The sequence below is a fragment of the Ruditapes philippinarum genome, unplaced genomic scaffold (assembly GCF_026571515.1).
Source record: "Ruditapes philippinarum isolate M1 unplaced genomic scaffold, ASM2657151v2 ctg482_1_1_1_1, whole genome shotgun sequence".
Classification (NCBI taxonomy): domain Eukaryota; kingdom Metazoa; phylum Mollusca; class Bivalvia; order Venerida; family Veneridae; genus Ruditapes; species Ruditapes philippinarum.
This window is the reverse complement of record NW_026858977.1, coordinates 315876-331323: the sequence shown is the minus strand read 5'-3', so window position 1 is coordinate 331323 and position 15448 is coordinate 315876. Positions and strand designations below refer to the sequence as shown.

General features: G+C 33.4%; 2 protein-coding genes across 4 annotated transcripts; both read left to right on the top strand.

The window, feature by feature from the left end:
• The first annotated feature begins 473 nt into the window (after positions 1-473).
• On the top strand, positions 474-8725 carry LOC132754849 (keratin-associated protein 21-1-like). Of its 3 annotated transcripts, none has more exons than XM_060745577.1 (3): positions 474-624; positions 7886-8267; positions 8638-8725. In XM_060745577.1, exons 1-2 carry the CDS (start codon positions 561-563, stop codon positions 8242-8244), a joined length of 423 nt encoding a protein of 140 aa, XP_060601560.1. In that variant the 5' UTR covers positions 474-560; the 3' UTR covers positions 8245-8267; positions 8638-8725. The 3 variants fall into 3 exon arrangements, with proteins under 3 accessions (XP_060601560.1, XP_060601561.1, XP_060601559.1); XM_060745578.1 differs by lacking the exons at positions 7886-8267; positions 8638-8725 and adding exons at positions 841-1216; positions 1593-1680 and having other exon boundaries at positions 480-624; XM_060745576.1 differs by lacking the exon at positions 474-624 and adding an exon at positions 7525-7674.
• A 4971-nt stretch (positions 8726-13696) lies between these two features.
• Positions 13697-14918, top strand: LOC132754848 (holotricin-3-like). Its single transcript, XM_060745575.1, has 3 exons — positions 13697-13852; positions 14069-14447; positions 14828-14918. The coding sequence occupies exons 1-2, from the start codon at positions 13789-13791 to the stop codon at positions 14422-14424; spliced, it is 420 nt and encodes a 139-aa protein (XP_060601558.1). The 5' UTR covers positions 13697-13788; the 3' UTR covers positions 14425-14447; positions 14828-14918.
• Positions 14919-15448: the final 530 nt, after the last annotated feature.

The following is a 15448-nucleotide window of genomic DNA, read 5'->3' as shown; positions in this document are numbered from 1 at the left end:
TTATTTTTGTTACAGTTAGATTTAGTTGACAAATTCAGATCATCACAGTATTTGTTCGGGATAATAAAATAAATAACACAAGGGTTGTGGGTAACAGTAAAAATATCATCCCTCGTAAAAATACTGTTTAAATAAATTGTTCCTTATAACCGGAAGTTCCCTATAACCGTGTTCGCTGTAAGTGAAGTTTACTTAAGTATACAAATTATTTTTACTGCTTTCTTTTGAGACTGCAGTTATGATATAAAAACAATTTTAAAGGTATTGTGGCGAGATTTTAAGCGGAAAAATGCAGAAAAGGTACCAATAAATCATGTTTATGACAATATACAAGTTGTTGAAGTCGTGCATATACCAGACGTCTATTTTCATGTTTTTTCTGTAATTTCAGCAAAACAAAAATTTCCCATAAACACATCCATCACTGAAGTACGTGAAAAAATGAAAGGGTCTGTAAATACGTAATTTCTGTAAACGCTTCGGACGCTTATTAAGGTATATAAAGGCAGCGTAATGTTTTCAAAATCATCAGTTAGCCACTGCTCGTGCACATCGTCACAATGAGATCTGCTACCACTTTTCTTCTCATCTGCCTAGCCGCTCTTTTGGCGCCAACAGCATTAGGTGAGTCATAAGTCGTTTTCTTTTCGTTATCGTTTAAATTGCTGGTTTTTAAAATACTGTAAAGGAGATATTATAAATAAACACATGAAAGATACAGTTTGACGATAAATTAGTAAAATAACAATAAATTAAAAAAGAAATACATAACAATGTACAAGAAGCAATTTGGCTAGATAAGCATGTCATAAAAACAGAAGCAACTAATTTATTTTTAAGGTCTTCGAAGAAAATGTTATAAGTGGCCGTGCTACGGAGGTGGTGGTCATATGGGAGGCTATGGAGGCGGATCTGGAGGCGGATACGGAGGAGGGTTCGGTGGTGGATATGGAGGTGGATTCGGTGGTGGATTCGGCGGTGGATATGGAGTGGGCTTTGGAGGTGGCTATGGCGGCGGGTATGGTGGCGGTTTCGGCGGTGGATCTGGCGGCGGTTACGGTATGAGCTGGGGAGGAGGTTTTGGTGGAAGATGCAGATGCAGACACCGATGTTGGTGGGGAGAAAAACCTAGAGGCAGATGCCCCTGGTGTAAATTTTGCAAGAAGGTTTGGTGTTGCAGGCACAAGTACTAGAGCGGATGGAAAGTGACTTGACGGTAAAACTGAATTTTGATATACTAACAATGTACTGAACAATGGATAATTACTCTTTTATCTTTACTGTTTTCTTTTTGTTCTCATTGCGTTACATCTTTTCTGAGTTTTACATTTAGTATACACAAGATACTTATGCTTTATATAGGGTTTATTCCGGATCATGACTTTGATGAATTATGCATTCTAACTATTGCAAATAAATCTAGGAACAGTAATATTGATTTTAACTTCATTATGAATTTCAGTTTTTATAAGCTCTGGTCTTACAATTGTGGATGATTTTATCATATAATTTATTTATTTATTTATTTATTTAAAGCCTGTTCTATATATTAAAAGTTATTCCAAACATGTATGTATTACGTTTTATTTCAGGCTTATCGGAACAATTTGGACTACAACGATCGACTGTGATTTTAGTGTATAATACTCCTTTTATGAAATAAATCTAAGCATTCAGAAAGATATTGTTGTTGTTGCTGCTGTTGTTGTTTTTGTTGTAGATGTGTCTTAATTTCAGTACTTCTGTATTCTGAAATCATTCAAACAAGACCATCCTTTGCCTAAACTTTGCTCTTCTAAAATAATATTACTGAGAATGAATGAAACTGATTTTAGCCCGCGCGAACATGTTTCGGAGCTATTCTATACCAATCTGATGATAATCAGCTCCAAAATTAGCTTGACCATCAGATTGTCACAAATAGCAGGTCACTTTCGTGACCTTTCAATCAGCTAATCATTGACTACCTTTCTTGTTCTGCCGATAGAATCATTTTCAGTTTTTAACCAATCGAAAACCAGAAACATGTACGCGATTTTTACGTTACCAAAATATTAGTAGTGGACAAAAATAGCGACACCAAAGCCTTGTAGATAAATAACGTTGAATTAAACAAATGATAGAATTTTGTGTGCTACAGGAATAATGTTTTACTTACTTAAATCAATTACTTGTTTAGATTTTTGGATGATGACGGAATGCATCTCTATAACTGTTGATTTGATTGGTTGGAACGATAAGATTAGTTATACAAATGATAACGCGGGAGTATATTTATACGTGATTGGTGACACCGATTTGGTATGAGATTATTTAAAGTAGGAAATACAATATTGCCGAGTCCCTGAATATCTGTATTCTGGAAGGAGAAGGTCCCTCGATAGCAATTTGAAAACACTCGCACAAATTTGATTTTATTTAGCCTGTCTATAACAAGTAATAAAACGTACTATACACTGGCATAAAAGCGGTATTTAATCGTCAGCGTTAAAAGTATTTGAATGATTCAGAATCAACATAACAAATATACCAATACCATTGTGAAGTAATGAGCAATTTCTGCAGCTGTCATGCAGCACATAACACGTGCTGCCCTAACTCTTACCCTGAGACAAGATATTGTCGTTGATAGAATCGTTAGTATAGCAACTTACTTAATCCGTTCGGAAATATGCAAGGAACAAGGGAAAACAATGCTCACCGAATACCCCTTCCCCGCCGCTCTCTAATTTTATGCAGCCACGTGGCCACCTAGCAGGGTTAAATAGCGGGGGACAATGAGTGTGTGAACTGATTGTTGCTAGCTAATCTCAAGCAAACCCATTATAATATATAAAGTTTATATATTTACTAACAACAAACTATCTACAAAAAATATCGACATTAAACATAAATAACATTTCCTACAGTTGCAACATTTCTACATTTCTACATTGAAATGTAGAAATGTCGTTAAAAGACATTTGCATTGTTGTTCAAACTTGAAAAAATTTCGTCCAAACCCATATATTGATAAGAAATTTTGTAGAATACTATATTTTTTTAACTTCATAGCTGTCTAGCGGGTATCAGTATAAATATAATGGTACACTGCTAGCATGTACAAGAATATTCTATATAGAGAAATAATTTGGTTTTCAAATACTTTTCAGTATACAATGAGAAACATACTCAGCTCAACAGTTTTATACATTACACTTTAGAGATATTAAAGTTTAAATTAAAGCTTAACCCTATACCTCATATATACACGAAACAACGCACTTTCGACTCCCCCTATCTCTTAGGTCTCAAATAGTGAAAATATGTCCTATTTGGGCCTCAAACACACCTTTTCGTTGGAGAAATATTGCTAAAAAAGTGAGCACTTTTTCGGCTCCGCCCCCAATACAAAAAATACATCATAGGGTTGCCAGAAGCGGGATGTGCCCCCTTCTGTTTTGGGGGTTTGAAGGGGGCGGTAATTCCCTTCATCGCCAAGAAAATTTTGGACTTGTGAGAGGCTAAAAATGACCCCAGGTCGATCATAAGGTAACGTGTAACCAACGCTGAAAAGCCTTTGACTCTATCTCCATCCCTTGAGAAGTTGCAGCACTTTGAAATAAATTTGGATGGAAAAATCAAGGCAAAAAAGTGATTTATGGCAAATTTGGGATGTCCCCTCGTTGCCATGGTAACAGGAAATTTAAGACTGAGCATGTCGTTACAAAGGCAAGGGTCCAGTTAACAGTTGTGCCAAGTTTGGTTAGTATTGAAGCATTTTTCATAGTTTCATAGCAGTTTGAACTTGTAACAGGATGCTTTCCAATGAAAATGACCATTTTTCTCAATATGCTCATGAGGGAAAGGGTTAACAGTTACCATTGGCTACCTACATATATAAATATATTTTTTGACTGATTTCAGGTTTCATATCATACTCTTCACTCTTTCCCTCGATGCATGCACGTCGCAGAAAGGGCACGGGACATCGACAGAAAATTTGCGGCTTGGCGGGTAGTAAAATTTTAAAAAACCAAAAAGGCAAAAAAAGAGTTTTCGCTCGAAGGCCCCGGGACATATATCAGTCAAAATTAAAGGGTTGTAGTAATGATAATTTCCCAGGAGTATAGTTTACCAAAAGATAAATTTTTATGGACTATTTTTATCTAACCATTGTAAAACTAATAGTATATCATACTGTAGTTCGGTATTTTTTTTATTTAAAAAAAAAACCTAAATTTTTCATTTTATATTAAATGAAAGGTTAACTTACTATTTTAACTTTTCGGTGCTTTTTTGGCGGGGGCTAATGTAAAAGTAAACTTTTGAAATTGAACACTATTCGTGAAAATTTAAATGTTTGGTAATAAACGAAATGAAGTGGCAAGAGTAATTTATTATATAAACTTTGAAAATAAAGTATCTTAAGAAAAGCGTTTGTTGTTCGTAGTTTTAAATAATTTAATTGCGATAAAATTTCTACACGATTTTAAATATTTCTTTTTTCTTATTATATACGTCAACTAAAAGTTGTTTCCTTTTTTCTAAAAATAATTTGAACAATATTTTACATAGTTCTCTATGAATGCAAGGACAGTGTAGAGCTTAATTCATTATTGTGAATTGCGTATACCTTGCAAATATTTAATTAATTTTCAATTTTGAAGACCAGTCTGCTTTAGAATTACGAGAAAAAAACACCTTTATATTGATATTTCAATATCTTTCAATGATTTTGACAATCACTAAAGAAAATTACAATTAATACAATAGAATTTCCGCGGCAATTGGTAAGACAAAAAAAACATTAATATTTATTCAGCTGTTTATAAATCGCACTTGAATTATTTTACTTTATTTTTATAAGAACTAATGAGGAAAATAAAAATGTATGTACTCTCATTTTAAATTCATTCTTGCTTATTATTGTAAGTTAAAAATTTGAGTTGATGTAATTAGTCTAATATAATTCCGTGTTAGAATGGTCGGTCATGTGATACTATGTACTAGAATGAATTGTAACTTGTTTATGGAAGATGGATGAGACTTAAATGAATTAGTAGATAATTTTAATCTCCAGCACTTTCAAGTTGAAGAAAACTGCGACGATCCGTTTATTCCTGATCAATTAAATGCTAATCGGGCCATTTATTCTGGCATCGAAATAAAATTTATCAAACGTTACATAGTTATTCAAATGAAATTTTTCAGTATCTAATTTTGGTAAGGTGAGATTACTTTATAAAAAATCTCAAACCATGTAATTTACAAAATCATATCTGGTGGACAAATGTATGATCTGTGTGTGTTCCTTGGCTTCAACAGAATATTGGCTAGGTTTCCTGTGATGAAAACACCAAGGTACACTCTAAAACCCTTCATATTTCAGACTACAAGACATATAGACACTTGTCAGACCCAAGGTTGAGTACATTTCCTGTATCTGGAGTACATTTCCTGTAGGGGGCGTCCGTGGCCGAGTGGTTAAGGTCGTTGACTTCAAACCACTTGCCCCTCACCGGGACTTTGGATTCTTTTATGTGAGGAAACTATCCAGCTAGCTTACGGAACGTCGGTGGTTCAACTCAGGTGCCCATTCGTGCCTGAAATAATGCACGGAAGGGCACGTGAGGTCTTCCTCCACCAGTAAAGCTGGAACGTCGCGATATGACCTATACTGTGTCGATGTGACGTAAAACCCAAAACAAACAAACAAACAAACATTTCCTGTATCTGGATACCATACACTTGAGCTTTCATTCACTAGATTGAGGTTGAAAAGCGTCGATCTGACCGCTGTGCCAAAAGTGATTGTAATCGTACATCATGTGTCTGAGATGTTTCTCTACCTTGAATGAAACAGCCTAGAGAAAATGCGAAAAGATCAGAGTCAAATTATGCTCCAAATCATCCTGAAAAATAACGTTGTCATTCCCCTAGACTTCCTCAAAGCAGTAACAAGACCAACTCGAAATTCCTATTCACGTGCTTTCAAACAAATTCAATTAACTACCGACCAATATTTATTTTTTTATTCTTCTACAGGCTCATTTTCCATTAGGATGCATTGTCTCCAGATGTTGTCACCATGTCTGGATCCATGGCCAATAAGGTTGTAAGCCAGACTGAGCATGTCTCAGCATGAATACACACTGAGATATGTCGCACTTTACAATATCTATTATAATAAATAGACTCTTTCAAACCGAATGTAAATTATAAACATTTCAGTTGTTTTCATTTCTTTCAAGGGTTCTCACATTTTTAAAGGTCAAGTGAATATGGGAAGGATAAGAAGAAAAAGAAGAAGATATGACAAGACAAGATGTATAATGTAAGACTTTAAAATGAAAACAACGACCAATAAGACAAGGCGAGGTAGCCTCCAACACAACCCAGCCACATCAGAAGGACAACCAGAAGGCATCGGACAAAAAAACGGGATTGGCCACAATGGCGGCTAAAGAAAGGTAGAGACGTGTAATTCTTGAAATGATAGAACGAACAGAAGCCTATATGGGAATTAAAAGGACAAGGTGTGTAATTAAAAAGGAGGCAGGGACAGGTCGCAAAATTGAATAAGAGCGGGAAAAGAAAAAAATTAACGTGCATATATTCTTGTATTTCTATAAAAAAATCTTATTGTCCATGCTTCTTTACCTTTCACATGCAGAACATTTCATTGAATTGATCTTCAATATTATTTGTATTACAAATCAAACAATATCTTTAAATTACAATAAACTCATCCATGCCTTTATACTACACTGAAATAAATAAATTTGTAATGTTAGACCTTAGTGTCCAGTCATTTTTGTATTCTGAATACCATCAAAACTATTTATGTACAGCAGATATTACAGCTTTGTGACTTACAGGGTGTATTGCTTAAGTAAAAAAAACAACACAAAAACCCCCTAAACAAAAACAAACATCAACAACAACAAAAACAAACAACCAGAGTAGATGATAAACGTTTGCTTTCGTCATAAAAGTGATAACCCAAAATATTTGTTGTAAAGAATGTATTGTTTGCAACGTTATAACGATTCCAAATACTCTTAGTTAATCTTACTAGTGGTATTGGATAAAATTCCTAAACAAGAATCTTGTTAAAGCTCAGACGTATTGATAAAGATGTACAAAAGATGATTATTAAAGGAAATTATATGTGTTTTTTTTTGGCTTTTACTAATATCAAAAATTTATTTCTTCTTATATAGATTTTTCAGAAATGACATGACCGAAAGTTAACATAAAATACTTGAAGTATACAAATCATTTTTATTGCTTTCTTTTGAGACTGCAGTTATGATATAAAAACAATTTTAAAGGTATTGTGGCGAGATTTTAGGCGGAAAAATGATGAAAAGGGACCAATAAATCATGTTTATGACAATGTACAATTTGTTGAAGTCGTGCATATACCAGACGTCTATTTTCATGTTTTTCCTGTAATTTCAGCAAAACAAAAATTTCCCATAAACACATCCATCACTGAAGTACGTGAAAAAATGAATGGGTCTGTAAATACGTAATTTCTGTTAACGCTTCTGACGCTTGGATATTGAGGTATATAAAGGCAGCATAATATTTTCAAATTCGTCAGTTATCCACTGCTCGTCACAATGAGATCTGCTGTCAATCTTCTTATCGTCTGCTTAGTCGCTCTTTTGGCGCCAACAGCATTAAGTGAGTCATTTGTCGTTTTCTTTTCGTTATCGTTATAATTGCTGGTTAAAAGAGATATTATAAATAAACATATTAGAAATACAGCTTGACGACAAATTATTAACATAATAAAATAACAATAAATTAAAAAAGAAATACAATACAATGTACAAGAAGCAATTTGGCTAGATAAGTATGACATCAAAACAGAATCAACTTATTTATTTTTTAGGTTTCTCTAGAAAATGTCATAAGTGGCCGTGCTATGGAGGTGGTGGTCATATGGGAGGCTATGGAGGCGGATCTGGAGGCGGATTTGGAGGAGGATTCGGTGGCGGATCTGGAGGCGGATTCGGTGGTGGATTCGGCGGTGGATATGGTGTTGGTTTTGGAGGTGGCTTTGGCGGCGGGTATGGTGGAGGTTTTGGCGGTGGATTTGGTGGCGGTTCTGGTATGAGCTGGGGAGGAGGAGGTTTTGGTGGAAGATGCAGATGCAGAAACCGATGTTGGTGGGGAGAAAGGCCCAGAGGCAGATGCCCCTGGTGTAAATTTTGCAAGAAGGTCTGGTGTTGCAGGCACAAGTACTACTAGAGTGGACAGAAAGTGACCTAATGGTAAAAATGAATTTTGATATACTAATATGTACTGTTCAATGAATAATTACTGTTTTATCCTTACTGGTTTCTTTTTGCTGCCTCATTGCGTTACATTTTATCTGAGTATTACATTTAGTATACACAAGATAATTATGCTTTATAGGATTTATTCGGGAATATGACTACGATGAATTATGCAGTTCGAGTATAGAAAATAAATCAAGGAACAGTAATATTGATTTTAACTTCAAAATGATTTTCAGTTATTAAAAGCTCTGGTGTTAATATTGTGAATGATTTTTATCATACTAGTATTATTTATTTATTCAAAAATTATTTTATTTATTAAAAGTTATTCCAAACATTAATGTATTCCGTTTTATTTCAGACTCAACGGAACAAATTGGAATACAACGACCGACTGTGATTTTAGTATATAATACTCCTTTTATGAAATAAATTATAGCATTCAGAAAGATGTTGTTGTTATAATTGTTGTTGTAGACGTGTCTTAATTCCAGTTTTCAGTATTTTGCATTCTGAAATAATACAAACAGGATCACCCTTTGCCTTAACTTTGCTCTTCTAAAATAATATTACTGAAAATGAATTAAATTGATTTGGTACATATAAACAAGTTTCAGAAATTTGAAAGTTACCACACTCCGTACCAATCTGATGATTATCAGCTCCCAAATAACTCTTAACTTGATGATCTGACAGTCACAAATACCAGGTCATTTTCGTGACCTTTCAATCAGCCAATCAGTGACTACCTTTCTTGCTCTGCAGATAGAATCAGTTAATATGACACAGTCTACATATAAAGAATTAAATATACATTAGCCTGCTGGAACCAAAAGTTAGTAGCCTTTGTCACCACTATAGCTCAAGGTCAGTTTACACATCTGACATTGCACTACACACACTTGATAACGGAGAGCTCCAAAACAGGAAGTTGTACAAGTCTTTTAAAAAATTTAGGAATGTAAGGGTTTAAATGATCACCATTACTCTAAACTAAGTTTCCGAATTAATTAAATTAGAGACAAAGACGGCTAATTTTAAAGAGTCAAATATTGATATCCTAAATACAAACTTATATCAGTAATTCCTAAATGGCCATCTTTAGGATCCGTTCCTTTGGCCCAACATACACCGATAATATTGTCATATTGATCTTTATACATATGATATATGTCTGAGTAAATCGTTGTTTTTCAACAGTTTAAGCCAAAATTTAACGGATCGTTCTTTACACATAACTGGCAAGGCAAGGAACAGCTCACCTTAAACAATATCATTTAGTGACTGTGTTTAACAACTAAAATATTTTTACAAAATCTGACATGGTAGCTTGTCTACATCCTTATACACCCCACACTTCACATCCATATGTTAAAATTGGCTTAATCATGGTATCAATCAGTGATAACTTGGATTTAGTTTCAGTTTAACTTTGTCAAATACAAGTTAAAGGTTAATCTATTATTACAACAATGCTGCAAAGGGGGAATCAGGCAAATCATAGGGAAAGTTTGTCATAGATGAAAGCAAAATAAATTAGTTGACAAAATAATTAATACGTTAAAAGTGTACTTAATAGGATTAACATTGTTTACGAGAGATCATGTGATGTGCATTGTCTCCAATTTTCACACCACCCTAATTCTAAGAACATTCCATCTCCTACTCTATGTGAAATCCTTAAGGACAAAGCATCGAAAGCATCGAAAATTGAATTCTGTTACTCGGGATTCAATCACACCGAGTCTGCAATTTTCATTTATCTTTGTTTCGTTTCGTTAGAAGGATATTATTTTTTATACAATACAGTATGGTTACACCCAGTATGGTTACACCCATGAAAAACTCGGTTGTTAGTGTTACCAACCTCTTGTTTGTTGGTTTACTGGCAAAGTCAATTCTCATCGTCCGTATAAGTAAAACAAGTTATTTATCTTTGTTAGAAAGAAAATTGTTTGAAGCAATTTGAAACAAGTCAACTAGAGATTTTTAATGGGTATTATTGTTTTGGCGGTTAACCTGTAGTCTATATGGAAGACGCCGTGGTTCCGTTAAATCGTAAAAATTTCCCCAGTATTGGTTTTCCAGAAACGCATCACAAAATAGTAAGAGCTCACCGATGATTGGCTGTTTGAAAAATCACGAGAAGGTTACCACATATTGGTGATCGCCAGCTGATCATAATGTGTAGCGTTATTTAGGAGCTGATTTTAATCAGATTGGATTAATAGTTGACCGTAAATGAAAACGATGCAAGATCTAGAATTCATATTATCTTCAGTTCTATTCTTTGGGGTTTATTTTTCATTAACGGTTAGAGAATTGTTTATTGTTGTCTGATCAGGCGGGCTTCGTTTGAATCTGCACATAGATTATAAGCGGTGTGACAGAACTTTGACAATTTTACCTCTTCTTATGAAAATAATTAGCAAACACTTTTTACTGTTAAAAATATTCACTTTTCAGTATGGTCTTTGACTCTATAGTATTTTTAAAACATTTTAAAAGTTTAAAGCCAGTGCAAGGGGCATGGATGGTAGCTTGGAACTACCATTACCGTTCATAAACAGGCTCAACCAGATTGCCCTGCAACATTTTCCTTGTCCATGGTTTGGTTTTGGGTGTTCCTTGAGAAGTCCGTTTTTCTATTTTTTACTCAAAGGAATTTTGCTATATTTTTGTTGCTGCCAGATGATTGTCAGATTTTGTAAAACAATCAAATATCCTTTAATATACAGAAACTGGTAATTGAGGTTATAAAAAGTATAACATCTCACACTCTCCCTAGTTTCAGTATAAACCGTACTCAAAAAAACATCAAGACTAAATGTCCTGGAATAAAGTATCCTGAATGTCAAGAAGATAGCAAGCATGAAATGAAAATACAGTTTCAGCTGCAAATTACATTGATAGAAACAACAATTTATTATGTGCTTCAGTCATATATCTGTCTACATGTAATTAATTTACCTTTTGTTGTACTTATTTCTACGTCTTCAAATTTTGCTCAACTATATTGTTGCATATTGTTACAATATTAAATTATAGCCTTTTTTGAAAGTTTAATTTCAATAAGGCTATAATGTATAATGTTTTATCGGTGTTTAATAAAAGGCAATTGTCAGCTGTTTGTCTTGGCCAAGTTGGTTTTGAAATCCAGAGAAATCCAGTACCGTCAATGAACAGGCTCATTCAAGCCGAGTCTGCAACATTTTCAATTTTGTCGTTTTGGGCGTTCTTTAGGGATTCAATCTTTCTCTATTTTCTTAAATATTGTCAAATACATCGCAGGGTACATTATTTATCAACACTATGATCTATAGTCAGCCTTCACTATTATCTTTTCTGTTGTGCTTACTTACGACGAGAAAACGATGTATTTCTTTATATGTAACTTTAGACTTTTAGTTCTTGCAAAAATGTGAAATAATAAATTAAAAAAAATTATTTTCAACATTATCATTACTGGTAATTTATATAAGCATATATCTAGAAAATAATTTATTTAAAATATACATAATAGAAAAGTGAAAAAACACACTCAAAACATGCACACAAAGACGCACACAAAAACAAAAAGTAAAGAAATGCTTATAAATACATGTATTGGAAGAATGTAATGCTAAGCTCCCGACTTAAACTTTGCATAGTGTTCGGTCATATTAAATTTGATAAGTTTCAAATTTTAATATGCAATGGAAGCTAGATTCATGTACGTTCAAAATATATTGATGGTAACATAATAATTCTTGTCTGTTATGCATACTAAAAGGGAAACGAAATTCCAACACGTAACTTCAACTGTGCACGAGAAAATTACATGATTCATTAAAAATGTCATTCAAGTATTCGTCATAAATAATATTGTCATTTAAGTATTAACAAAATTATAAAACAAAAATAGTTTGTTTTCCAAACCTATACCATATACATTTTATACCTTTTAAAAATATATACAACATTGTTGTAAAACTTAACGTTTAAAATATGTGAATTTTACGAAATGATCAAGTTGCTCAAAAAGTGAAAATATTTAAACAGTTATAAATATTTCATTAACTACATTAGTAACAGAAATATTTGATAAATCTTTATTGATTACAACATTAAATTACGTTATCAACTATAGAATACTATTTGTTTACTGTATATATATCAAATTCTTACACATATTGTCACCCAAATTCGTACTTTTGTTGAAATCAAAGTGTATTGCATTTGGTATTTTTCAGGCAATACCTTAGACAAACGAAAATGATATATATGTTTATATCTGATTGTACTGGAACTTCTAGATTTACATTCGTTTTGATTGATATCAGTTAATTATAGACTCACTGAGGTCATTAGTGGTGTTGGATTGTATTATTTTCTCCCGAACAGAATCAATGAATGCCATTGTTTTATTTGTGCTTTCATTGCTCACGACAGATCTGGCCTGAAATTTTTCACTCTCACTAAACAAGGACCCGGGTCAAATGTCAAATGTCTTACAAAAACATTTGCTATTAGATGTTATGTTTGACATTCTTATCCACAGATAAATTAGCAGTGATGAATTTAAAGCAAGAAAATGAGTTAAATAAATGATATTCAATTCAAACTTAAAAATACGTTGAAAAAAAAGAGAAATTTAGTGTTTTTAAAGGAAGAAGTAAATTGAATATGCAATTAATTCAGAATGGTGTTATGATTCAATGCAAATTATTTTTAAAACATAATGAATTGCTCTTTATGTATAGCAAATTTTAAAGCTTTATTACTTACAGGGTTTATTACTCAAGAAAAAGCAAAAACACAACAACAACAACACCCCCATAAAAACAAAAACAAACAACAAAAAACCCAGAGTAGATGATAAACGTTTTCTATTGTCATAAAAGAGAAGACCCAAAATGTTTGTTGGAAAGAATTTATTGTTTTGCAACGTTATAACGATTCCAAATACACTTAGTTAATCCTACTAGATGTATTGGATAAAAGTCCCAAACAAGAATCTTGTTAAAGCTCAGACTTATTGATAAAAATGTACGAAAGATGACTATTAAAGGAAATAACATGTTTTTTTGGCTTTTAATAGTATCAAAAATTTATTTCTTCTTATATAGATATTTCAGAAATGACATAACCGAAAGTTAACATAAAATACTTAAAGTATACAAATCATTTTTATTTCTTTCTTTTGAGACTGCAGTAATGATATAAAAACAATTTTAAAGGTATTGTGGTTAGATTTTAAGCGGAAAATGCTGAAAAGGGAAAAATAAATCATGTTTATGACAATGTACAAGTTGTTGAAGTCGTGCATATACCAGACGTCTATTTTCATGTTTTTTCTGTAATTTCAGCAAAACAAAAATTTCCCATAAACACATCCATCATTTAAGTACGTGAAAAAATGAAAGGGTCTGTAAATACGTAATTTCTGTTAACGCTTCGGACGCTTGGATATTGAGGTATATAAAGGCAGCATAATATTTTCAAACTCGTCAGTTATCCACTGCTCGTCACAATGAGATCTGCTGTCACTCTTCTTATCGTCTGCTTAGCCGCTCTTTTGGCGCCAACAGCATTAAGTGAGTCATTTGTCGTTATCTTTTCGTTATCGTTATAATTGCTGGTTTTTAAAATACTGCAAAAGAGATATTATAAATAAACACATTAAAAATACAGTTTGACGACAAATTAATAAAATAACAATAAATTAAAAAAGAAATACATTACAATGTACAAGAAGCAATTTGGCTAGATAAGTATGACATCAAAACAGAAGCAACTAATTTATTTTTTAGGTTTCTCTAGAAAATGTCATAAGTGGCCGTGCTATGGAGGTGGTGGCCATATGGGAGGCTATGGAGGCGGATCTGGAGGCGGATTTGGAGGAGGATTCGGTGGCGGATCTGGAGGCGGATTCGGTGGTGGATTCGGCGGTGGATATGGAGTGGGCTTTGGAGGCGGATTTGGCGGTGGGTATGGTGGCGGTTTCGGCGGTGGATTTGGCGGTGGTTCCGGTATGAGCTGGGGAGGAGGAGGTTTTGGTGGAAGATGCAGATGCAGAAACCGATGTTGGTGGGGAGAAAGGCCCAGAGGCAGATGCCCCTGGTGTAAATTTTGCAAGAAGGTCTGGTGCTGCAGGCACAAGTACTAGAGCGGACAGAAAGCGACTTGACGGTAAAACTGAATTTTGATATACTAACAATGTAATGAACAATGAATAATTACTCTTTGATCCTTAGTGTTTTCATTTGCTCTCATTACGTTACTCTTTATCAGAATATAACATTTAGTTTGATATTCCTGCTTTATAGGATTTATTCGAGATCATGGCTACGATGAATATGCAGTTCGAGTATTGCAAATAAATCAAGGAACATAAATATTGATTTTAATATTAAAATGAATTTCAGTTTTTATAAGCTCTGGTGTTAATATTTTGAATGATTTTATCATACTGGTACCCGGTATTATTTATTCATTTAGTCAAAAATTATTTTATTGAAATGTATTCATTAAAACTTTTCAAATCATTTATGTATTACTTTTTATTTCAGGCTCATCGGAACAAATTGGAATACAACGACCGACTGTGATTTTTGTGTATAATACTCCTTTTATGAAATAAATTATGGCATTCGGAAAAAAGTTGTTGTTGTTGTTGTAGACGTGTTTTAATTCACTGTTTTCAGTATTTTGTATTCTGAAAAAATACAAACAGGGTCACCTTTTCCTTAACTTTGCTCTTCTATAATAATATTACTGAAAATGAATTAAATTGATTTGGTACCTATAAACATGTTTCAGCGATTTGAGATGACATAGTTACCACACTCCGTACCAATCTGATGATAACTCTCAACTTGATGATCTGACAGTCACAAATACCAGGTCATTTTCGTGACCTTTCAATCAGCCAATCAGTGACTACCTTTCTTGTTCTGCAGATAGAATCAGTTAATATGAGACAGTCTACATATAAGCAAATAAATAAACATTAGCCTGCTAAAACCGGAAGTTAGTAGCCTTTGTCACCACTATAGCACAAGGTCAGCCTACACATCTGACATTGCACTACAGTTATTTGATAATGAAGAACTCCCAAACAGGAAGTTGGATAAGTCTTTTTCAGAAATTCAGCAACGTAACGATTTAGATTGATCATCATAACTCAAAAC